Source organism: Rhinopithecus bieti, unplaced genomic scaffold (genome assembly GCF_001698545.2).
Source record: "Rhinopithecus bieti isolate Rb0 unplaced genomic scaffold, ASM169854v2 scaffold_7967, whole genome shotgun sequence".
NCBI classification, from domain to species: Eukaryota; Metazoa; Chordata; class Mammalia; order Primates; family Cercopithecidae; genus Rhinopithecus; species Rhinopithecus bieti.
This window is the reverse complement of record NW_016806112.1, coordinates 1,890,000-1,914,906: the sequence shown is the minus strand read 5'-3', so window position 1 is coordinate 1,914,906 and position 24,907 is coordinate 1,890,000. Positions and strand designations below refer to the sequence as shown.

Below are 24,907 nucleotides of genomic sequence, written 5' to 3'. Positions count from 1 at the left end.
AAAAAAAGAAAGGCTTAAGTCAACAACTCTAAATCTAAAAAACTTTATTTTTATTTTTGGCAGTTGTTCTCTGAAAATCTATACATGATAACTCTATAGTTTGGAAATTATCATAAGAGTTTAAAAGTCCTGACTGCCAGGATGGGCACGGTGGCTCATGCCTGTAATCCCAGCACTTTGGGAGGCCAAAGCAGGCAGATCACAAGGTCAGCAGATTGAGAACATCCTGGCTAACACGTGAAACGCTGTCCCTACTGAAAATTCAAAAAATTAGCCGGGCATGGTGGCACGCGCCTATAATCCCAGCTACTCGGGAGGCTGAGGCAGGAGAACTGCTTGAAACCGGGAGGCAGAGGTTGCAGTGAGCCGAGATCGCGCCACTGCACTCCAGCCTGGGCAAGAACGAGACTCCGTCTCAACCAAACAAAGTCCTGACTGCCACTTTGCAGGATTTTAGGAAACCATGTGTGAGGACCTTCAACACGCACTCCCCGTCTAGAGAAGAATTTCCAGGACACTGTCAAACAGACACACATGCCTTCCAGGCCAGAAGAATATACAGAGAGATAGCTTAGGAGAGATAGCCAGAAGAATATACAGAGAGATAGCATATGCAAAATAAGAATACAAACAGTGGTGCCTAGCCTCAGAGTAAAATGTTTCCAAAACAGCTGCCAAGTTTATGCAAACCCAAGCTTGGTTTGTCCTTTTGCTTGGTTTGTCATGAAGATAGCCATTTCATGACAGACTGCATCAATGCAGAGAATTAAGACAGTAATGCAGTTCTCAGAGGATTAGGAACACTGTGAAAAACCTGAAATGAGACAAAAGTAAGGCAATAAAAGACTAAGCTTATACATTAGTCAGGGCTCTCCAGAGAAACAGCATCAACAGGAGACAGACAGAGGTAGAGGTAGAGAAACAGAGAGAAAGAGAGAAGTATACATATTTAAAAAGACATTTATTAAAAGGAATTGGCTCATGCAGTTATGGAGGCTGAAATGTCCCAAGATTGTCAGTCAGCAAGCTAGAAACCCAGGAGAGCCTATGGTCTAGTTCTAGTCCAAGTCTAAAGGCCTGAGAACCAAGGGAATCAATGGTGCAAGTTCCAATACAAGAGCTACCAGGCTCAAGAGCCAAAATTTTGGTTCAAGTCCAAAGGCACAGCTCAAGGAGTCAGGCAGGAAAAGCTCCCTCTTGCTCAGTCTTTTGGTACTAGCCAGGTCTTCAAATGACTGGATGAGGCTCACCCAAATTCGGAAGGGATCTGTTTTACTCAATCATTTCAAATGTTAATTTCATCCAGAAACGTCCTCACAGACACACCTAAGATAATGTTTGACCAAATGTCTGAGCACTCAGTAGCCCAGTCAAGTTGACACATAAAATGAACCATCATAACTGACTTGGCTCTGTTTTGCCCACTCTTCCCAGAAAGCCAAGAAGGGGTTGAAAAAGGGTTTAAGGCCTGGTGAGAGACAGCAGACAGAAGGAAACTGACACTGGATAACTACCTTACAGTTCTTCACTTAACAAGGTAAACAAGAGCAGAAGACTACTTCCCAATCAAGGGAGGCTCACATCTGTAATCCCAACACTTTGGGAGGCCAAGGTGGGCAGATCACCCGAGGTCAGGGGTTCCAGACCAGCCTGGTCAACATGGCAAAACATCGTCTCTATAAAAAAATTCAAAAATTAACCAGGCATGGTGGTGCACACCTGTAGTCCCAGCTACTCAGGAGGCTGAGGCAAGAGAGTCGCTTACATCCAGGAGGTGGCAGTTGCAGTGAGCCGAGATTGCGCCACTGCGCTCCAGCCTGGGAAACAGAGCGAAACTCTGTCTCAAAATAAATAAAATAAAATAAAATAATGAAGGCCAGGCGCAGTGTCTCACGCCTATAATCCCAGCACTTTAGGAGGCCGAGGTGGGCGGATCATGAGGTCAGGAGTTCCAGACCAGGCTGGTCAACACGGTGAAACCCTGTCTCTACTAAAGATACAAAAATTAGCCAGGCATCATGGCACACGACTGTAATCCTAGCTCCTCAGGAGGCTGAGGGAGGAGAATTGCTTGAACCCAAGAGGCAGAGGTTGCGGTGAGCTGAGATCATGCCACTGCACTCCAGCCTAGGTGACAGAGCAATACTCTGCCTCCAGAAAAAAAAAAGAAAGAAAAATAAAACTGAACTGCCCTTTAATGCCTTTAATCAAAAGATACCTGCTTCTTAAGGCCAAGGTGGGTGAATCGCCTAAGGTCAGGAGTTTGAGACCAGTCTGGCCAACATGGCAAAACCCTGTCTCTACCAAAAATACAAAAATATTAGCCAGGCATGGTGGCAGGCAGCTGTAATCCCAGTTACTCGAGAGGTTGAGGCAGGAGAATCACGAACCTGGGAGGTGGAGGTTGCAGTGAGCCAAGATCCCACCACTGCACTCCAGCCTGGGTGACAGAGTAAGACTTTGGACAAATGCCCATACACACACACATACTCTCTCTCTTTGTCCATCAGAAACCTATGGATAAATCTTAGCTGGACACTGAGCCCCTTGGGTACAGTGCTGGAAGAAAGGAGACTCTCCAAGGAAAATCACAGATTCATATAACTCAGCCCTTGTGAAGCCAGGACAATGAGTCAAGCTGTTGGCTTGGACTATAGTCATCCTCAAGGCTCAACTAGAGTAGGAGGATCCCTGTTCAAGCTCACTCTTCCAAGCCAGCAGGCCTCAGAAGATCTACATCCAAGCTAGTTGTTGTGGGTTGCTGGCAGGCCTCACTTCCTCACCACATGGCCCTCCCCATGGGCTGCCTCAGGGTGTCTGTCTTCACAACATGGCAAGCGCCTTCCTTCTATGCAGTACTGCCTCATACCATGGAGCTAGCCTCCCACAAAGTGAGTTGAGTGTGTGTGTGAGAGAGAAAGAGAGAGAGAGAGAGAAAGAGAGAGAGAGAAAGACACATGCAAGGCAGAAGCCAGTCCTTTTAAAACCCAATCTGGGAAGTGACATCTCATCACTTCTCCTGTGTTCTATTCACTAGAAGTGCATCACTAAGTCCAGCCCACACTTAAGGGAGGAGAATTCAGCTCCATCTTTTAAAGAAGGGAGAATCAAATCATTTTTGGCTAGATCATTAAGTCCCACTACAGGGACTAGAATTACTGATGAAAATATAAGTAGCCAGATAAGACATCAATGGATGTTTTATTATCACAGTACTTCCCAATCCCCAAGATGATAGTCCTATTTGCTTCTTTGCCTCAAGGGAGGTTTGTGTGTGTTTTCTGAAAATATGAACTCCTTGAGGAGATTATGCTAAGGGAAGAAGGGTAGAACAATGCGTGTCTTTGGCAGGGGCTGGGGTTAGGTAGAAACAAGAAGAAAATGAGAGCAATTTATCTGAGAAGGAGAAGGAGTTCCTTCAGGATCCACAAAAAGAGGGAACCTGCAATTGCCTTCACATCCTACCAGTGCCCAAGTCCTTAGAGAGAAATGGGCATGTGTTGTACCAAGGAAAGCAGAAGGCTGGACATCAGAATCCCCAGGCTTCAAGGCCTCATGTCCTCTTAGACAATGTGCTCAGTCACATCCAGCACAGGCTGAAAACCAACCTTTCACCCTTCTCCTGGTACCTCAAAAACCTGTCAGAGTCTCACATAACTCTAGAGAGGGGTGAATACCCATGATTAATAACTGCGATTGCATTTCTAACCAGTTTTGAATTTTTTTTTTTTTTTTTTTTTTTTTTTTTGAGAGACAGGTTCTCATTATGTTGCCCAGGCTAGCCTAAGCTCAAACCATCCTCTTACCTCGGGATCCCAAAGCGCTGGGGTTACAGGCACGAGCCACCACACCTGGCCCCCAGGGCAGAATTTCATTTCATTTAAAGGCATTAAAATATTGTAATACTTTTTGTTTACCTGATTTCATGAGGTAAGATTCACATGTGCTATACAGTCGATTAATATACTAACCTATGGATATCTTTTACAAATAAGTAATACTGGTGGTTTCAAAGAAAGTTCCAAACAAGCTACTCCATTTAAGATTCTTCCAGCCAAACGAGGTGGCTCACACCTGTAATACCAGCACTTCGGGAGGCCAAGATGGGTGGATCACCTGAGGTCAGGAGTTTGAGACCAGACTGGCCAACATGGCGAAACCCTGTCTCTATTAAAAATACAAAAATTAGCCAGATATGGTGGTTCGTTCCTGCAGTCCCAGCTACTCAGGAGGTTGAGACAGGAGAATCGCTTGAACCCAGGAGGCGGAGGTCTCAGTGAGCTGAGATCACACCACTGCACTCCAGCCTGGCCAAGAGAGTGAGACTGCATCTCAAAAAAAAAAAAAAATTCTAAGCCAGGTGCAGTGGCTCACACCTATAATTCCAGAACTTTGGGAGGCTGGGGCAGGAGGACTGCTTGAGGCCAAAAATTTGCAACCAGCCTGGATAACAAAGTGAGACACCCATCTCTACAATTTTTAAAAATAATAGGCCCAGTGGCACGTGGTACCAGCTACACAGGAGGCTGAGGTGGGAGGACTGCTTGAGCCCAGGCATTCAAGGTGCTATAAGCTGTGATTGTGGCACTGCCCTCCAGCCTGGGCAACAGAGCAAGACCCCATCTCTAAACTATATACAGGTAATTTGGTCGGGCGCAGTGGCTCATACCTGTAATCCCAGCACTTTGTGGGGCTGAGGCAGGTGGATCACCTAATTAGGTCAGGGGTTCGAGATCAGCCTGGCCAACATGGTGAAAACCCGTCTGTACTAAAAATACAAAAATCAGCAAGGCGAGGTGCCAAATGCCTGTAATCCCAGCTACTCAGGAAGCTGAGGCAGAAGAATTGCTTGAACCCGGGAGACAGAGACTGCAGTAAGCCAAGATTGCACCACTACACTCCAGCCTGGGAGATAGAGCTACACTCTGTCTCCAAAAAAATAAAAATAAAATAAAAAATAAAATGTGTATGTGTAATTTATACATAAAATTTTGGGGGCTATATATATATATATCCCACAAATTTTTCCACGCTATACTCTCCTAACATATAGAATATTAAGCAATTAGTTATACATCCATGTCTATCCAACTGAGTTCTCATCCTCCTCCAGGAAATTCCTGACCTTACTACAAAGCCATCCGTTTGGGTTAGGGATCCACAATTTCTATTAAAAAAATTAAAAAAATGTGACCAGGCGCAGTGGCTCACGCCTGTGATCCCAGCACTTTGGGAGGCCGAGGCAGGCAGATCATGAGGTCAGGAGTTTGAGACCAGCCTGGCAAACGTGGTGAAACTCTGTCTCTACTAAAAATACAAAAATTAAGGGCCGGACGCGGTGGCTCAAGCCTGTAATCCCAGCACTTTGGGAGGCCGAGATGGGCGGATCACGAGGTCAGGAGATAGAGACCATCCTGGCTAACACAGTGAAACCCCGTCTCTACTAAAAAATACAAAAAACTAGCCGGGCGAGGTGGTGGGCGCCTATAGTCCCAGCTACTCGGGAGGCTGAGCCAGGAGAACGGTGTAAACCCGGGAGGCGGAGCTTGCAGTGAGTAGAAAAAAATTCATTTCTACTACCTCGTCACTTCATCTCTCAATAGACCCAGCCATAATCAGTATCATAAATTACCTTTAAATTACCTTTATTTCAGGATACCATTTAAAAAATATAACACCCAGCTGTGTGCTACTCAAGTTTTATAAAAAACCTGAAGAGGTTTTTATCAAAAACCCAAAAAGTATAAGAGAAATTACATTTATGGAGAATTATTGAACAAAACAGTATACAATCCATTCTTCTAGATTTGTGGCTTTCAAAACTACATCTAGGTTATATGATCATTTCTTTCAAACAAAATCCTACACAAATATTAATAGAATCTCAAGTCAGAAACCAGATAGAAACAGAGTACTGTTAGAAACATTTCTTTCTCCGCTTAATGGACTTCTCAAAAAAAAAAAAAAAAGACAAGGAAAGAGGAAGGGAGGAGGAAGAAGGAAGAAGGAAGAAGGGAGGAAGGGAGGAAAGGAGGGAAGGAGGGAGGGGAAGGGGAAGGGGAAGAAGGAAGAAAGAAAGAAAGAAGAACTTCAAGAAGAAATGGCCAATTCCAGGACTGAGCAGAAAACAAAGCCACGCCGGGAATATCTTATTGAACCAAGAAGCAAGAAAGCTATCACAGTCTACTGGAGTCTGTCAAAAAGACCCAGGAGCCAATTTAAGTTGGTCAAAATGAACAAGAATAAGAGAAATACTTACAGTGAACCTCACTGAATATGTTTAAATCCATGAGTTAATAACATTGTTTTTTTTTGTTTTGTTTTGTTTTGTTTTTGAGACGTCTCGCTCTGTCGCCCAGGCTGGAGCGCAGTGGCCGGATCTCAGCTCACTGCAAGCTCCGCCTCCCAGGTTTACGCCATTCTCCTGCCTCAGCCTCCCGAGTAGCTGGGACTACAGGCGCCCGCCACCTCGCCCGGCTAGTTTTTTTTTTTTTTATTTTTTTGTAGAGATGGGGTTTCACCGTGTTAGCCAGGATGGTCTCGATCTCCTGACCTCGTGATCCGCCCGTCTCGGCCTCACAAAGTGCTGGGATTACAGGCTTGAGCCACCGCGCCCGGCCAGTAACATTGTTAATAGAAAACAAAACAAAAAAACAAAAGAACCAGTCACTGGCCAGGCGCAGTGGTGCAAGCCTGTAATCCCAGCACTTTGGGAGGCTGAGGCGGGGGGATCACGAGGTCAGGAGTCCAAGACCAGCCTGGCCAAGATGGTGAAACCCCGTCTCCACTAAAAATACAAAAAAATTAGCCAGGCGTGGTGGCGGGCGCCTGTAATCCCAGCCACTCAGGAGGCTGAGGCAGGAGAATCACTTGAACCTGGGAGGTGGAGGTTACAGTGAGCTGAGATCACAGCACTGCACTCCAACCTGGGCAACACAGCAAGACTCGATCTCAGAGGGAAAAAAAAAAAGAAAAAAATTCCAGTCGCCTGTGGAGCGTGCTAGCACTCACTCATTCTGCAAACTAGCCAACAAGGGGAAAAAACAAGCATTTACCTGCTTTTACTTCTACAAACTGTACCAAATAGTCAAGGAAGGGAAGGAGAACAGATCAGCTGCCAGGAGGCTGAGGTGCAGAGAGAATATGATGACTGCAACAGGACTGCAGGGTGAGTTTTCTGAGGAAATAAAATGTCACAACTCTTACTGTTCTAACCTGTTTGTTGTAGTGGTGGTTATATGAGTTCTACAGATGTGTTCAATTTCATGGAACTGTAGCCACAAACATCAGTGTCACTGTGTGTTTATTTTATTTTATTTATTTGTTTGTCTGAGACAGAGCCTTGCTCTTGTCGCCCAGGCTGGAGTGCAGTGGCGCGATCTTGGCTCACTGCAACCTCCACTTCCCGAGTTCAAACAATTCTCCTGCCTCAGCCTCCCAAATAGCTGGGATTACAGGCGTGCGCCACCACTCTTGGCTAATTTTTGTATTTTTAGTAGAGACGGGGTTTCACCATGTTGGCCAAGTGGGTCTCAAACTCCCAGCCACAAGTGATCAATTTGCCTCGGCCTCCCAAAGTGCTGGGATTGCAGGTATGAGCCACCGTGCCCAGTATCACTGTGTACTCATTTTAAAAACAGAATTCAGGGGCAAGGTGCAGTGACTTACGCCTGTAATCCCAGCACTTTGGGAGGCCGAGGCAGGTGGATCATGAGGTCAGGAGATCGAGACCATCCTGACTAACATGGTGAAACCCCATCTCTACTAAAAATACAAAAAATTAGCTGCGTGTGGTGGTGTGCGCCCGTGGTCCCAGCTGATCGGGAGGCTGAGGGAGGAGACTGGCATGAACCTGGGAGGCGGAGCTTGCAGTAAGCCAAGATCGCACCACTGCACTTCAGCCTGGGCGACAGAGCGAGACTCTGTCTCAAAAAAATAAAATAAAATAGAATTCAGGCCGGGCACAGTGGCTCACGCCTGTAATCCCAGCACTTTGGGAGGCTGAGGAAGGTCTATCACCTGAGGTCAGGAGTTCAAGACCAGCCTGGCCAACATGGAGAAACCCCATCCTTACTAAAATATAAAAATTTGCTGGGTGTGGCGGTGCACAACTCTAATCCCAGCTACTCGGGAGACTGAGGCAAGGAGAATCGCTTGAATCCAGGAGGCGGAGACTGCAGTGAGCTGAGATCACACCACTGCACTCCAGCCTGAGTGACAAGAGCAAAACTCCCTCTCATAAATAAATAAATAAAATTCAAAAGAATGTTTAAGTCAGTAAGGAAAATGTCTCTTTCTGGAAGTATTCCAGCTAATAATGAAGAGGGAATGAATGAGCCAGGCACAGTGGCACTCACGCCTGTAGTCCTAGCACTTTGAGAGGCTGAGGAGGGCAGATCACTTGAGGTCAGGAGTTCGAGACCAGCCTGGTTAACATGGTGAAACCCCGTCTCTACTAAAAATACAAAAGTTACCCAGGAGTGGTGGTGCACACCTGTAATCCTAACTACTCAGTTAGCTGAGGCAGGAGAATCGCTTGAACCCAGGAAGGGCAGAAGTTGCAGTGAGCTGAGATCACGCAGACTCCAACTTAAAAAAAATAAAAAGAAGGAAAGAATTAGAATTTCTTTCCTTTTTTTTTTTTTTTTTGAGACAGAGCCTCACTCTGTCACCCAGGCTGGAGTACAGTGGCATGATCTCGGCTCACTGCAACCTCTACCTCCTGGGTTCAAGCAATTCTCCTGCATCAGTCTCCCAAGTAGCTGGGATTACAGGCATGTACCACCACACCTGGCTGATTTTTGTATTCTCAGTAGAGATAGGGTTTCACCATGTTGGCCAGGCTGGTTTTGAACTCCTGTCCTCAGGTGATCCATCAGCCTCAGCCTCCCAAAGTGCTGGGATTACAGGTGTGAGCCACCGCGCAGGGGTGAAACAATTAGAATTTCAACATTTGCAACCCCTAATGAATTCATAAATCTAGATAACGATTACTATGGGTTCCTAACACAAAAAAGAGAAGCTTTCATGAAAGTTCACACTTTCTATGAAGCACTTTTTTCTTTTTTTTTTTTTTTGAGACGGAGTCTTGCTCTGTTGCCCAGGGTGGAGTGCAGGGGCGTGATCTTGGCTCACTGTAACCTCTACCTCCTGGGTTCAAGTGATTCTCCTGCCTCAGCCTCCCGAGTAGCTGGGATTATAGGCGCCCACCACCACACCCAGCTAATTTTTGTATTTTTAGTAGAGACGGGGTTTCGCCACGTTGGCCAGGCTGGTTTCAAACTCCTGACCTCAGATGATCCACCCGCCTCCGCCTCCCAAAGTGCTGCGACTACAGGCATGAGCCACCACGTTCAGCCAAAGTATTCTTAAAACAAACACAAAAAAAAAACAAATTAACTCTCAATTTACAAGACACAAACAGAACAGAGAAACATGCTAAGTGATACTATGGGGTCATAAAATCAGCAAAATTCAGACTGTGGAAAAACTGGTCAGTGGTTGCCAATTGGTCAGGGGGGACAGAAGGGAATTTTGGGGAGTGATGGAACTATTCTATATCATGATTATAGTTTTGATTACACAACTACGTTTCTCAAAATTCAAAGAACTAAAACAGGTGAATTTCACCCTATGTAAATTATATATTAACTTTTTTAAAAATTAAAAATTCAAACTGAAAAACTCTTCTTTTTTTTTATTTGAGACGCAGTCTTGCTCTGTCGTCAGGCTGGAGTGCAGTGGCACAATCTCAGTTCTACTGCAACCTCTACCTCCTGGGTTAGAGCGATTCCCCTGGCTCAGCCTCCTAGGTAGCTGGGACTATAGCTGTACACCACCAAGCCCAGCTAATTTTTTTTTTGTATTTTAGTAGAGACCTGACCTCGTGATCCGCCGCCTCAGCCTCCCAAAGTACTGGGATTACAGGTGTGACCCACTGCACCTGGCCAAGACTGGAAAACTCTTAAAAATGAACATGCTTTCTTCAAAAAATAAATAGCACAGGAAAAATGAGTGGAAAAGCTATAGACTAAAAAAGGCTTAAGAGCCACTCAACTATTTACAAGTTATGAACCTTATCTGGATCCTGGTTTGAACAGGTTTTTTTTTGTTTTTTGTTTTTTTGAGACAGAGGTCTTACTATATTGTGCAGGCTGGGCATTAACCCACTCCTGGGCTCAAGTGATCCTCCTACCTCGGCCTCCCAAATACCTGGGACTACCGATGCAAGCCCACCACGCCCAGCTAATAAACAGATTTTTTTTTTTTAAATTATTAGCACTGGGCGCGGTGGCTCATGCCTGTAATCCCAACACTTTGGGAGGCCGAGGTGGGTGGATCACCTAAGGTCAGGAGTTCAAGACCAGCCTGGCCAGCATGGTGAAACCCCATCTCTACTGAAAATACAAAAATTAGCGAGACATAGTGGCGTGCGCCTCAGCTACTTGGGAGGCTGAGGCAGGAGAATCACTTGAGCCCAGGAGGTGGAGGTTGCAGTGGGCCAAGATTATGCCATTGCACTCCAGCCTAGGCAACTATAGCAAGACTCCATGTCAAAAAAAAAAAAGAAAAAAATACCCAATTGTGGAAATCTAAACATGGATATTAAGGGAATATTGGTTTTTAAATTTTTTTCTTGAGGCGGGAGACAGGGTCTTGCTCCGTCACCCTGGCTGGAGTGCAATGGCACTATGATAGCTCACTGCAGCCTCAAATTCCTGGGCTCAAGCAATCCTCCCGACTCAGCCTGTTGAGTAGCTGAGACTATGGGCACACACCACCAGACACAGCTAATTTTTTTTTTTTTTTTTTTGAGACGGAGTCTCGCTCTATCACCCAGGCTGGAGTGCAGTGGCCGGATCTCAGCTCACTGCAAGCTCTGCCTCCCGGGTTTACGCCATTCTCCTGCCTCAGCCTCCCGAGTAGCTGGGACTACAGGCGCCCGCCTCGTCGCCCGGCTAGTTTTTTGTATTTTTAAGTAGAGACAGGGTTTCACCGTATTAGCCAGGATGGTCTCGATCTCCTGACCTCGTGATCCACCCGTCTCGGCCTCCCAAAGTGCTGGGATTACAGGCTTGAGCCACCGCGCCCGGCCCCTAATTTTTTTTTTTTTTTTTTAACGAGATAAGGTCTGGCTATGTTGCCCAGGCTGGTCTGGAACTCCTTGCTCAAGCGATTGTCCCACCTCAACTTCCCAAAGTGTCAGGATTACAGGCGTGGGCCACCACACCCAGCCGGGAATACGGTTAATTTTCAAGTTACTGTTAATGGTAGGTAGTGTGCTTATGTATTCTAAAAGAAGCCTTATACTCCAAGAATACACACTGAAATATTTATAGATGAATATGAATATGATGTATGGAACATATTATAGGTAAAGTTGGGGGTATAAAGATAAAACATGACTGAGTTGAGAATTGTTGAAGCTGGTGATAAACAATTTAGGCTCACTGTAGTATTCTAAGCTGGTGTGTATTTGAAATTTTCCAAATTAAAAATAAACATACCAGCTGGGCATGGTGGCTCACACCTGTAATCCCAGCACTTTGGGAGGCCAAGGCAGGCGGATCACCTGAGGTCAGGAGTTCGAGACCAGCCTGGCCAACATTGTGAAACGCCATCTCTACAAAAATACAAAAAAAAATTAGCCAGGTATGATGGGAGATACCTGTAATCCCAGCTACTCAAGAGGCTGAGGAGGGAGAATTGCTTGACCCTGGGAGGCGGACGTTGCAGTGAGCCAAGATTGTGTCATTGCACTCCAGCCTGGGCAACAGAGCAAGACTCCGTCTCAAAAAAAATAAATAAATAAAAATAAACATACATACATACATACATAAAACATAGGAGCAGAGCCTGAGGCTAGGCTTGTTAACCTCCCTCTGGCAACTCCTGGCACTCTACCCTCCAGGAAGCCCTTGAATGAGTCCCACGGGACCTGTGAGCTCTTTTTGAATGCCCTTGAAAATCACTGCTTGACTCTTCCAGGTTTCATTCTTGAACAAAATATTACCGTGAAAATGCTGCATACATTGACCATGCTATCTTGGCCCTGCAGTCTGCTTTTACAGAATTGAATTGTGGCTCTATGCCCTAGGTTTTCACTGACAAGAAACAGCTTTACCAAAACCACTACATTTGCTATAGGGACGTTGCTGAGGCCCACCTACCACAAGCTCTGTAACTATAGAACAGTCCTGGGTTTCAGTGTAGATTAGAAAAGTGTTCTAGTTTTCCACAAAACTATCTTCAGAACCTGTTTCTCAGCAAACAGTATAGAGATCTAAACTCCTAGAGATAAACACTACCTGTCTGATGGCTACCTGCAGAAATACCCTGCAGTGAACAGATAACACTACAGAGAAAGAGATAACACCCAAATGTCAGAAAGCAGTTTGGTCTATTTTCACACCATGTTACTGTAATACTCTGTTTCTCTGCATTTCACCCAACATGCTTTCGATAGGTCATCCCATTCATTTTCTTTTCTTTTTTCCTTTTTTTTTTTTTTTGAGACAGCATCTTGCTTTGTCACCCAGGCTAAGGTGTAGTGGCACGATCTTGGCTCACTGCAACGTCCACCTCCTGGGTATAAGCAATTCTCCTGCCTCAGCCTCCTGAGTAGCTGGGATTATAGGCACATGCCACCACGCCTGGCTAGTTTTTGTATTTTTAGTAGAGAAAGGGTTTCATCATGTTAGCCAGGCTGGTCTCGAACTCCTGACCTCGTGATCCACCCACCTCGGCCATCCAAAGTGCTGGGATTACAGGTGTGAGACACTGTACCCAGCCATTCCATTCATTTGCATGACTTGGATCACTAAGTGTTTGCTGAATGCTTTAAAATCTATACCTGAAGCCCTTAACTTGCTTCTTTGCAAAACACCCATATTTTTAACTGCCTGGTTAGAAACAGTTCATTGAAGCACCTCACGATCCATATAGCCAAAATAAACTCATGTTCTTACCATCCCAAACTTGCTCTTGCTCCTGTGTCTGCTGTCTCAATTAAAAGCATTCTCCGGTGGCTCACGCCTGTAATCCCAGCACTTTGGGAGGCCGAGACGGGTGGATCACGAGGTCAGGAGATCGAGACCATCCTGGCTAACATGGTGAAACCCCGTCTCTACTAAAAAATACAAAAAAAAAAAAAAAACTAGCCAGGCAAGGTGGCGGGCGCCTGTAGTCCCAGCTACTTGGGAGGCTGAGGCAGGAGAATGGCGTAAACCCCGGAGGCAGAGCTTGCAGTGAGCTGAGATCCCGCCACTGCACTCCAGCCTGGGCGACAGAGTGAGACCCCGTCTCAAAAAAAAAAAAAAAAAGTGTTCCCAGGCCGGTGCAATGGCTCACGCCTGTATTCCCAGCACTTTGGGAGGCCAAAGTGGGCGGATCGAGAGGACAGGAGTTCGAGACCAGCCTGACCAACATGCTGAAGCCCCATCTCTACTAAAAATACAAATTAGCCGGGCGTGGTGGCACATGCCTGTAATCCCAGCTACTCAGGAGGCTAAGGCAGGAGAATCACTTGAACTCGGGAGGCGGAGGTTGCAGTGAGCCAAGATTGCGCCACTGCACTCCAGCCTGGGCAACAGACTGAGACTCTGTCTCAAAACTAAATAAATAAATAAAAGCATTCCCATCCAACCTATTATTCAAGCTGCAAGCATCTCAAGATAACTGTGGAGAAAAGTAAAAGGCAAGCCATATATGGGAGAAAATATCAGCAAAATATATACCTTGTAACAAATTTGTGGCCAGGCACAGTGGCTCACGCCCGTAATCCTAGCACTTTGGGGAGGTCGATGTGGGCAGATCACTTGAGGTCAGGAGTTCGAGACCAGCCTAGGCAACATGGTGAAACCCCAGCTCTACTAAAAATTCAAAAATTCACCGGGTGTGGTAGCAGGCGCCTTAATCACAGCTACTACAGAGGCTGAGGCAGAAGAATCACTTGAACCCGGGAGGCGGAGGTTGCAGTGAGACAAGATTGCGCCACTGCACTCCAGCCTGGGTGATAAAGCGAGACTTCATCTCAAAAAAAAAAAAAAAGAATTTGCTTTTTTAAATTTTGTTTTAGAATACATAAATAACTCTTACAACTATATAAGAAGACAAACAACTGACAAAAAGTGAGCAAAAGATCTGGACACTTTACTAAGTTATATGAATGGCAAATTAGCACATGAAAAGATACTCAACATCATTAGTCATCAGGGAAAGGCAAATGAAAACCACAATGACACGTACCACTGTACACCCACAGAATGGCAAACAATGGTGATGGTTTCAAGGGTACACATCTATTTCAAAATTTATCTAATTGTACACTTCAAATATGTACAGCTCGCAGTATGCCAGTTGTACCTCTATAGACCTGTTTAAAAAAAAAAAAGAATCACAAGACCAAGTATTGGTGAGGACAGTTGGCAGGGCTAGGATTCCAATTCTAATTCAGGATTTCTCAGCCTCAGCACTAATGATATTTTGAGCTGGGGAACTCTTAGATTAGGATGCTGTTCCATGCATTTTAGGACGTATGGCAGCATACCTGGCCGCTACCCACTAGGTGCTCTAAGTTGTAACAACCCAAAATGTCTACAGACATTGTCAAATGTCCCTTAGGAGGCAAAACCCCCGTTAGTTGAGAACCACCACTTAGTCTGACACCACAGCCCAAGCTGTGAAACATCATTCTTTCCACTCCTGACACTATCTTGGTTCAGGTGCTGAATTTAGTTCACCCAAGACCTCATTATTAGTCAGTCTACATCTAGGCTGTCATCTCTTGTTATTTCAATCGTCACACTACCACCAAATTAACCTTCTAAACCTTCAAGGCTTAGATAAATGACTGCAGAAACTGCCCTCACTACCGGTATGCAGAATTCCTAAAAACCCTTTGCATATACTGTGTAAATCTTTGTATATATACAAAGTCATTACACTATCTCATATTTCAGTGTCTGTCTTCCCATTAATACATGAGATTTTCCCCAGCAAGGGCCACCTCACTCATATCTATACCCCTAGAACCCAGAACTAGAAAGCATTCAAATGTTCCTTAAACAAATTACATACAACAACAAAACGCCCGGATCCCTTTGCTTTAAATATATAACGGAAAAAAAAAAAAAGCCCCAACATCGTACAGTAAAGCTTTCATCAATGTGAATCCTATCCAAACAAAATGGATCTTTTTTGTTTTTTTTTTTTTTTTTTTTGAGACGGAGTCTCGCTCTGTCCACCCAGGCTGGCAGTGCAGTGGCCGGATCTCAAGCTCACTGCAAACTCCGCCTCTCGGTTTACCCATTCTCCTGGCCTTAAGCCTCGCCGAGTAACTCAGACTACAGGCGCCCGCCACCGTCGCCCAGCCATTTTTTTTTTTTTTTGTAATTTTTTAGTAGAAGACGGGTTTTCAACATGTTAGCCTGGATCTCCTGACCTTGTGATCCGCCCATCTCGTCCTCCCCAAAGTTGCTGATTATAGGCTTGAGCCACCGCACCCAGCCTGGATTTTGTTTCTTAATAGGGCCAGAAAGGATTCTCTAACTCCATACCCAGAAAACCATTATTGAAACAGACATACCTGGACTCCAGAATTTTCCAAAAGAACATAGAGACCAAGTTTTCTATTTTTTTTTTTTTTTTTTTTTTGAGAGGAGTTTTGCCTTGTTGCCCAGGCTAGAGTGCAATGGCGCAATCTCAGCTCACTGCAACCCCTCCGCGCCCTCCCGGGTTCAAGTGGATTCTCCTGCATCAGCCTCCTGAGTAGCCGGGATTATAGGCATGCACCACCATGCCAGGCTAATTCTGTATTTTTAGTAGAGACAGGGTTTCTCCATGTTGGTCAGGCTGGTCTCAAACTCCCGACCTTAGGTGATCTGCCCACCTCAGCCTCCCGAAGTGCTGAGATTACAGGCTAAAGTTTCCTAATCTTAAAACTCCTTTCAGTTCAGTGCAGTTTTTCAGGGGCATTAAATATCACACCCATCCCACACTAACTCCTCTTGCCACCAATTCATTTATTGGTTCACTAGTTTTACTGAGCTCCCCTCAGTATTAAGGGTGCAAAGATGAACTATGATACGGAAATAAAAGTTTTAAGGGGAAAAAGATACAAAGAAATAATAATAGTGCATGAGGTTCTTATCTCCAACTGTCTTCGTTTTTCTTAAACTGTCTTACAGTTTGGTCTACACTAGAAATGTCCTCAAAAGATAACTCAGTCACTAACACCTGTCAAGAAGAATTATTTAACATCAATATCCTAAAATAAAAATCATAATTTTAGGTCAGGCATGATGGCTTACGCCTGTAATCCCAACACTTTGGGAGGTGGAGGCAGGTGGATCACTTGAGGCCAGGAGTTCAAGATCAGCCTAGCCACCATGGGGAAACCCCCACTCCACTAAAAATATAAAAAATTAGCTGGATGTGGTGGTGCACCCCTTTAATATCAGGTATTCGGGAGGCAGAGGCACAAGAATCACTGAACCCAGGAGGCAGAGGTTGCCGTGAGCCGAGATAGCATGACTGCACTCTAGTCTGGGCAACAGAGCAAGACTCCATCTCAAAAATAAATAAAAATTTAAAAAATCCTAATTCTGGGCTGGGCATGGTGGCTCACGCCTATAATCCCAGCACTTTGAGAGGCCAAGGCAAGTGGATCGCCTGAGGTCAGGAGTTCAAGACCAGCCTGACCAACATGGAGAAACCCATCTCTACTAAAAATACAAAATTAGCTGGACGTGGTGGCGCATGTCTGTAATCCTAGATACTTGGGAGGCTGAAGCAGAAGAATCACTTGAACCCAGGAGGCGGAGGCTGCGGTGAGCCAAGATCACACCACTGCACTCTAGCCTGGGCAACAAGCAAAGCTCCATCTCAAAATAATAATAATAATAATTCTGTCAACTGTTTTTCTAAAATGTACTACATATGTAACATAATTGTCAACAACTCTACATAGCAGACCCATTCAATCAGTTACTGAAGGCTACATTCAACAATTAACTTAACCTTTTTTTTTTTTTTGAGACAGGTTTTCACTGTTGCCCAGGCTGGAGGGCAGTGGTGCAATCATGGCTCACTGCAGTCTCCACCTCCCAGGCTCAGCTGATCCTCCCACCTCAGCCTCCCAAGTAGCTGGGACTATAGGCGTGTACCACCATACCTGGCTAATTTTTGTATTTTTGGTAGAGATGTGGTTTCACCATGTTGCCCAGGCTGGTCTCAAACTCTTGGGCTCACACTATTCATCTGCCTCAATTAATTTATCTTGAAGTGTTTACCAGGAATTTGTATCATTTGATATTCAGAATTTCTATGGCCACAATATAAAACTGATACTAATACCTTTCTGTCTTTTTGTTGTTGCTGTTGTTGTTGTTTTTGAGATGGAGACTCGCTCTGTTGCCCAGACTGGAGTGCAATGGCGTAGTCTCAGCTCACTGCAAACTCTGCCTCCCAGGTTGAAGCGATTCTCCTGCCCCAGCCTCCCGAGTAGCTGGGATTACAGGCGCCCGCCACCACACCTGGCTAATTTTTGTACTTTTAGTAGAGATGGTTTCACTATGTTGGCCAGGCTGGTCTCAAACTCCTGACCTCGTGATCTGCCAGCCTCGGCCTCCCAAAGTGCTAGGATTACAGGTGTGAGCCACCATGACTGGCAACTAATACCTTTTTTTTTTTTTGAGATGGAGTCTTGCTCTGTCGCCCAGGCTAGAGTGCAGCGATCTACATTCCACTGCAACCTCTGCCTCCCAGGTTCAAGTGATTCTCCTGCCTCAACCTCCCGAGTAACTGGGATTACAGGCATGCGCCACGGTGCCTGGCTAACTTTCATATTTTTAGTAGAGATGGAGTTTCACAATCTTGGTCAGGCTGGTCTCGAACTCCTGACCTCATGATTCACCTGCCTCGGCCTCCGAAAGTGCTGGGATTATAGGCATGAGCCACCACGCCCGGCCTAACACCTATTTTTCTAACTATCTAGCTACAACCATTACATTCTTATTCTATAATTCATCTTTGGGGTCTTAACTGTACATTTTGTTTTCTAGCTTTACAGCAACCCCTGCACTGTTTTCTGAGGAAAATCTTGGTCCTGCCCATAGGACCTTTACATATGTATGCTGGTTGTCCATTCAGGTCAAAATCCTGACATGATCAGGATCTGATCTAAATCAGGCATGCAGAGTATGTAGCCTCATGATTCTGGACGGAGAAAATAAACTTAAACTCATTGCGACCTGATGCTTACTTAAATTCCTGGAGAATTACTTAAGGATGTGTTCACTCAAAAATTCAATAAACTGTTCTCTACGTGCCAGATGCTATTCTAGCTGCTGGGGATAAACAGTGAACAAAATACATATAGTCCCCATGGTGTATGCATCCATCTTTACCTCTGAATCAAGCCAAACCATCAGAGAGCCATATACCAAAACCACATTGCTTTGTCCCTGCGGAGACTGTTCACTGGCAATAACTCAACCTGGATTGAGAAGTTTAAGAAGCAATCTTTATTTATTTATTTATTTACTTAAGATGGAGTCTCACTCTGTTGCCCTGGCTGGAGTGTAGTGGCACAATCTCGGCTTGCCGCAACCTCTGCCTCCCAGGTTCAAAAGATTCTCCGACCTTAGCCCCCCGAGTAGCTGGGACTACAGGAACGCGCCACCATGCCCAGCTAATTTTTTGTATTTTTAGTGGAGATGGGGTTTTGTCATGTTGGCCAGATTGGTCTCAAACTCCTGACCTCAGGTGATCCACCCGCCTCAGCCTCCCAAAGTGCTGGGATTACAGACGCGAGCCACCACACCTGGCCAAGAAGCAATCTTTAAAAACTCACAACGTATGTTTGATTTTAGAGATACCATGAATCTGAAAATTGAACTTTATTTTCTTCTTCATTTTACTCCAGAAAACTCAAGGAGCCAAACACCAAAGCAACCATTAGCAATGATGCAGGACTTTCTGGTCTATGCACTAATTCTGCCACTGGCTTTATCTGCTTCTTTCATTTCTTCTTGGCCTTTATTTTTAATCCTCTCATTTTGAAAAGAAGTGGGAAATAAAAGATATGTGATGGGTGCTTTTTAATCTAAAATTTATTGTGTATCTTCTATGTGCCAGGCACTATCCTAGGCACCTTACAACCTTAGGGAAGTCGAACAATTATTCCTTTTTTTTTTGAGACGGAGTCTGTCGCCCGGGCTGGAGCGCAGTGGCCGGATCTCAGCTCACTGCAAGCTCCGCCTCCTGGGTTCACCCCATTCTCCTGCCTCAGCCTCCCGAGTAGCTGGGACTACAGGCACCCGCCACCTCGCCCGGCTAGTTTTTTGTATTTTTTTAGTAGAGACGGAGTTTCACCGGATTAGCCAGGATGGTCTCGATCTCCTGACCTCATGATCCGCCCGCCTCGGCCTCCCAAAGTGCTGGGATTACAGGCTTGAGCCACCGCGCCCGGCCTTCTTTTTTTTTTTTGAGAAAGAGTTTTGCTCTTGTTGCCCAGGCTGGAATGCAATGGCGCAATCTCAGCTCACCGCAACCTCCACCTCCTGGGTTCAAGCAATTCTCCCGCCTCAGCCTCCCGAGTAGCTGGGATTACAGACATGCGCTACCACGCCCAGTCAATTTTGTATTTTTAGTAGAAACGGGGTTTCTCCATGTTGGTCAGGCTGGTCTCAAACTCCCAACCTCAGGTGATCTGCCCACCTCGGCCTCCCAAAGTGCTGGGATTACAGGCGTGAGCCACCTCACCCGGCCGAACTATTACTCCTACTACATAGATGAGGAAATTGAGGCAGAGACAGGCTTATTAACTTGCACATGATCTTGCAAACTACATTTGACAGAGCTGAATTCAAATTCAGCCCAGACCATTTCACGTAAGTGTATGTACAGGCCATGACAGGACCCAATAAGGTGGAGCAGAGGGGGGGTGAGGGGAAGCCCTCACTGAGCAAAGTCTTAAAGGAGGGGGCTTGTCAAGGAGAAAGTATTCCAGAGAGAAAAATCACATACAAAAACCCAAAGCAGCCCAGGTACAGTGGCTGACGCCTATAATCCCAGCACTTTGAGAGGCTGAGGAAGGCGGATCGCTTGAGCCCAGGAGTTCACGACCAGCCTGGGCAACAAGGTAAAACCCCACCTCTACAAAAAAGGCAAACATTAGCTGGGCATAGTGGTGCACATCTGTAGTCCCAGCTACTTGGGAGGCTGAGGTGGGAAATCACCTGGGCCCGAGAAGTCGAGGCTCCAGTGAGCCATGATCACACCACTGCACTCTAGCCTGGACTGGAGTGAGACCCTGTCTTTAAAAAAACAAAACAAAACAAAACAAAAACCCTAAAAACAAAAAACCAAAGCAAAGAGGGAACATAAGTTCTGGGAACGGCAAATGGAGCACAGAGTTACATTCGGCAATTAATTCATCTTGAAGGTTCACCAAAAAGTTAAATCATTTAAAAGTAGACATTTAATAGTTCCATCATTGAAAATTGCTATGACCAAAGTATTAACTATGGCTGGGAAAGTAGGAAGAAGTCAAATGAAGGCAATCTTTTTATATGATTAGGCTAAAAGTCTGAATGATGTTCAATAAGCAATGAGGAAGCACAGAAGGATCCTAAGCATAAGAATTACAAGATCGATTTGCACAGTACAGGGAGGGAATTACAGATTCAAGGTAGGGATACCAGTCAGAAGGCTACTGAAGAGTCTGGCAGTGGGGTAATGAGAGTTAAACTATCCAAAAGAAATACAATGCAAATAAATACAATGCAAGTTACATGTATGTAGCTTTTAATTTTCTAGTAGCCATAATAGGAAAAATAAAAAGAAAGGCTGGGTATGGTGGCTCACGCCTGTAATCCTAGCACTTTGGGAGGCCAAGGCTAGAGCATCACTTGAGCATAGGAGTTTGAAACCAGCCTGAGCAACATAGTGAGACCCTGTCTCTAACAAAAAACAAAAAATTAGCCTGGCACGGTGGTACACATCTGTAGTCCCAGGTACTTGGGAGGCTGAGGTGGAAGGACTACCAGGACAAGGCTGCAGTGAGCTGTGATTGTGCCACTTCACTTCGGCCTGGACAACAGAGCCAGGCCCTGTCTCAGAAGGAAAATAAAAAGGAAAAAGAAATAAGTGAAGGCCAAGCCCAGTGGCTCACACCTGTAATCCCAGCACTTTGGGAGGCCTAGTCAGGCAGATCACTTGAGACCAGGAGTTCGAGACCAGCCTGGCCAATATGTTGAAACCCTGTCTCTACTAAAAATACAAAAATTAGCTGGGCATGGTGGTGGGCGCCTGTAATCCCAGCTAATTGGGAGGCTGAGGAAAGAGAATTGCTTGAACCCAGGAGGCAGAGATTTGCAGTGAGTCAAGATCACATCACTGCACTCCAGTCTGGGCAAAAAAGTAAGACTTTGTCTCAGGAAAAAATAAGTGAAAATAATTTTAGTAACAGTTTTATTTACAGCCAGGCATGGCAGCTCACACTTGTAATTCCAGCGCTTTGGGAGGCCAAGGTGGTTGGATCATTTGAGCCCAGGAGTTTGAGACCAGCCTGGGCAACATGGCCAAATCTTGTCTCTACAAAAAAAAAAAAAAAAAAGAGCTGGGTGAGGTGTCAGGCGCCTGTAGTTCCAGCTACTCCAGAGGCTGTACTGGCTGGATGGCTTGAGCCCAGGAGGTGGAGGTTGCAGTACGCTGAGATTGCACCACTGCACTCCAGCCTGGGTGACAGAGCCAGACCCTGTCTCAAAAAAAAAAAAAAAGTGTTTAATCTAATATACCTAAAATATTATTTCACTATGTCATCAATATAAAAAGTTACTGAGAAATTTTATGTATTCGATTTTTGTACTAACTTGAAATCTAGTGTGTATTGTATACTTATTTCAGACACTCAATTCTCATTGGACATATTTGATATATATTTAGATTTCATAAAATGACAGATGAAAAATACAGACTCACATACCCAAGTTGTTCAAAACATACTTGAACGTTTTCCAATAGGTGATCAAGTAGCAGTTTGTCAAGTTAATTTAATTACAATTAAATAAAATTAAAAATTTAGTTCCTCAGTCACGCTAGATGCATTTTGAGTGCTCACCTGCATATGGCTACTGGATTGGACAGCACAGGCCTAAAGTGTGACAAAGAAACTCTGTTGGCACTTCCACCATCAGCATTTCGTGTCTATTTACTGTTGAGATTTTCTGTCTATTAACATCAATAACTTGCCAGATATTAACTACGAAAATAGTCCTACTGGTCACATAACTACAGTAGCTTACTTTCTCTAGGCCAATGCCAACATCTGTGAAAAAGGAATCATCTAATGACCACACAGAATTGCTATGTAGTACCTCTCACATGGAATGCAGTCAAAAATGTTTATGTGATAAATATATCGTCTTCATTACTCAAGGACTAATTCACTTTGTTTGTGGACTACTTAAACTCTTTGTTTCTGTTTTTTCTAAGGTTCAACCATTCGAGTTAACCACACAGTTTCCAACGACAAAAGATAAATCAATAAGAAAACCTACTTTCAATTGTATATTTATTAGGAGCATTATGGTATAACAGTTAAGAGCTTAAGCTCTGGAGTCAGACTGTCTAGATTCAAATCCTGGTTTTATCTTTTACTAGATGCATGATTCTGGGTAAATATTTGGCCCCTCTGTGTCACAGTTCCCTCTTCTGTAAAACAGTGACAACACTACATATTCTCTTAGGGTGCTTTGAGGATTACAGGAGAAGATACATATACAGCATTTGCACACAGTGCTTGGCACATAGTAGAAGCTCAATAAAATTAGTTTCTTTTATTTTTTGAGGCAGGGTCTTGCTGTGTTCCCCACACTGGAGTGCAGTGGCATGATTACGGCTCACTCCATCACTGCAGCCTTGACTTCCTCGGCTCAAGCAATCCTCCCACCTCAGCCTCTTGAGAAGCTGGGACTACAGGTCCACAACACCTGCTCAGCTAATTAGTTTTTGTGCTTTTTTTAATTTTATTTTTTGTTTTTGTGGGTACATAGTAGGTGTATATATTTATGGGACCAGCTGGTTTTTCAATTTTTTATAGAGATGGAGTCTTGTTCTGTTGCCCCAACTGGTCTTGAACTCCCAGGCTCAAATGATCCTCCTGCCTCAGCCTCCCAAATCTCACGCCTCATGGGATTGAAGGCATGAGCCACCCCAGCCAAGATAAGCTTTTTAAACAGAGATGCTGGAGAAACTGAAATTATGGCTAAGGTAAAAAAAACTAGCTGAGATCCTTACACAACATCATAAAGTAAAAAAGTGGGATCTCTCAAGATTTCTCACATTATCTTAGATACCAAAAAAAAAAAAAAAAAAATCGACTATAGAGGTAATAATTTGAAGTCCTCAAAAGAAAATCATGCATGTGGTTATATTCTTTTAAAAGGGGATAAATAAGAAACTTCATCTACTGACAGTGTACAATTATGCAGTACGGCACAGGTGCAGCCAAGCAAAAAGAAAAACATGAAGCAAAATAGGAAGGCACTGCCTTACCTGCTTCTCCGTTTTCGAGGCGGTTTCTCCACTGTGCCAGTCAGTCTACAGACCAAACAAATAAGACAGTAACTAAAAGTAATATACAAGAAAACATCTCCGGGCGCTACCGTGCCAGTCAAGAACTAAACAGACCACCCTCTGGGACCACAGGCTCGCCAAGCCCAGACCTGACCTTACAAACGCCTTATGCCCTGTTTCCCCTATTTACCAAGACCAAGCACTCCTGGGACTCACCGTTCCCCCAATTCCCCCTGAGCCCAAACCTTCCTGGTCCCTCACCCCATCTTCAACCCCTGCTCGTCACAGCCCAGCTCCCCAAAATCATCCACCTCCACCTACTCATTGTCTGCCTCGTCACCCCCGTAAGCTCCCCCAGCCTCCCCTTTCCTGTGCCCACCCGCTCCCGACCGTACACTGCCCTCTCCACGCCCCGCCTCTCTGGGCCCGGCGACCCCCGCATTCCACGGCCCCTCCGGGGACGCGCGCGCCTTGCCCCTCCCGGCCCCGCGCCGCCAGCCTCACCCCTCGGCGCCCCTTCCCTCACACGCCCCTCTCACCTGGCCTCGAGGATGAGATCGCGCCCAGCCCGCGCCGCCGCCTCCAGCCGCCCCCCAGATCCCCCCAGCCTGCACCCCCCGCCCCTCCGATCTCTGCGCCCCGAATGCTCCGCGGCCCCGAGCCGCTGCCCCTGGGCCCGCTCCCTGGCCCCGCCCCATCCCCAACCCCGGCCTCCACCCAGCCCCCGCCCCACCTGGGGGCCAGGCGACTCCGCGGCTGCTGGGGCTGCCGGGCTCCTCTGACCATCCGGCTCCTGCTCCGCCGCGGGAGCTGCTCCGGCGGCCGCAGGGCTCGCTCGGGAAGCTGAGGCGGCGGAGGCTGGAGTAGGCGGAGAGGCGGGAGGAGGGCCTCGCGCCTCTGCCAGGCTTGCCGCGGGGCCCGCCTTCCCCGCGCCTCTCCTCGGCTCCCATTGGCTAGTTCAGTAGTGTGGACGGAAACCTGTCAGTCGATTGGACGCTCGGCCCATCACATCCCGCGCTGCCCACCCAGAGGTTTGGTTGAGACTGCAGGTGGCGGCGGAGGTGCCTTAGAGATTGCTAGCAGGGCCGGAGGAGACCCGAGCGCCACCAAGCGCCAAAAAATAGGAACTGCACCCCCGGCGCCAGACACCTGCCCCAGGTTCTCCTGGCTTTGCGTCCTGCATCCCACACACCTGCTGGCGCCCCTCCACCTCTGCACCACGCCAGGACCTAAAACAAACCCTGAAATCTCCCAGTTTCCTCTAGCAGGTGAGACAGTGAGGCAACTCTCACAAACGTGTTTCCTTTTAAGCCACCTCGAATGCGAT

General features: G+C 45.9%; 1 protein-coding gene across 1 annotated transcript in view; it reads right to left on the bottom strand.

Annotated features, from left to right (window-relative positions):
• The window catches only part of SCAI (suppressor of cancer cell invasion), a 200,440-nt gene extending 175,958 nt beyond the window's left edge, over nucleotides 1-24,482 (bottom strand). Inside the window, 2 exon segments of the mRNA XM_017874756.1 lie at nucleotides 23,560-23,604; nucleotides 24,314-24,482. Of these exon segments, the coding sequence (XP_017730245.1) occupies nucleotides 23,560-23,604; nucleotides 24,314-24,366 (98 nt within the window). The 5' untranslated portion in view covers nucleotides 24,367-24,482.
• Nucleotides 24,483-24,907: the final 425 nt, after the last annotated feature.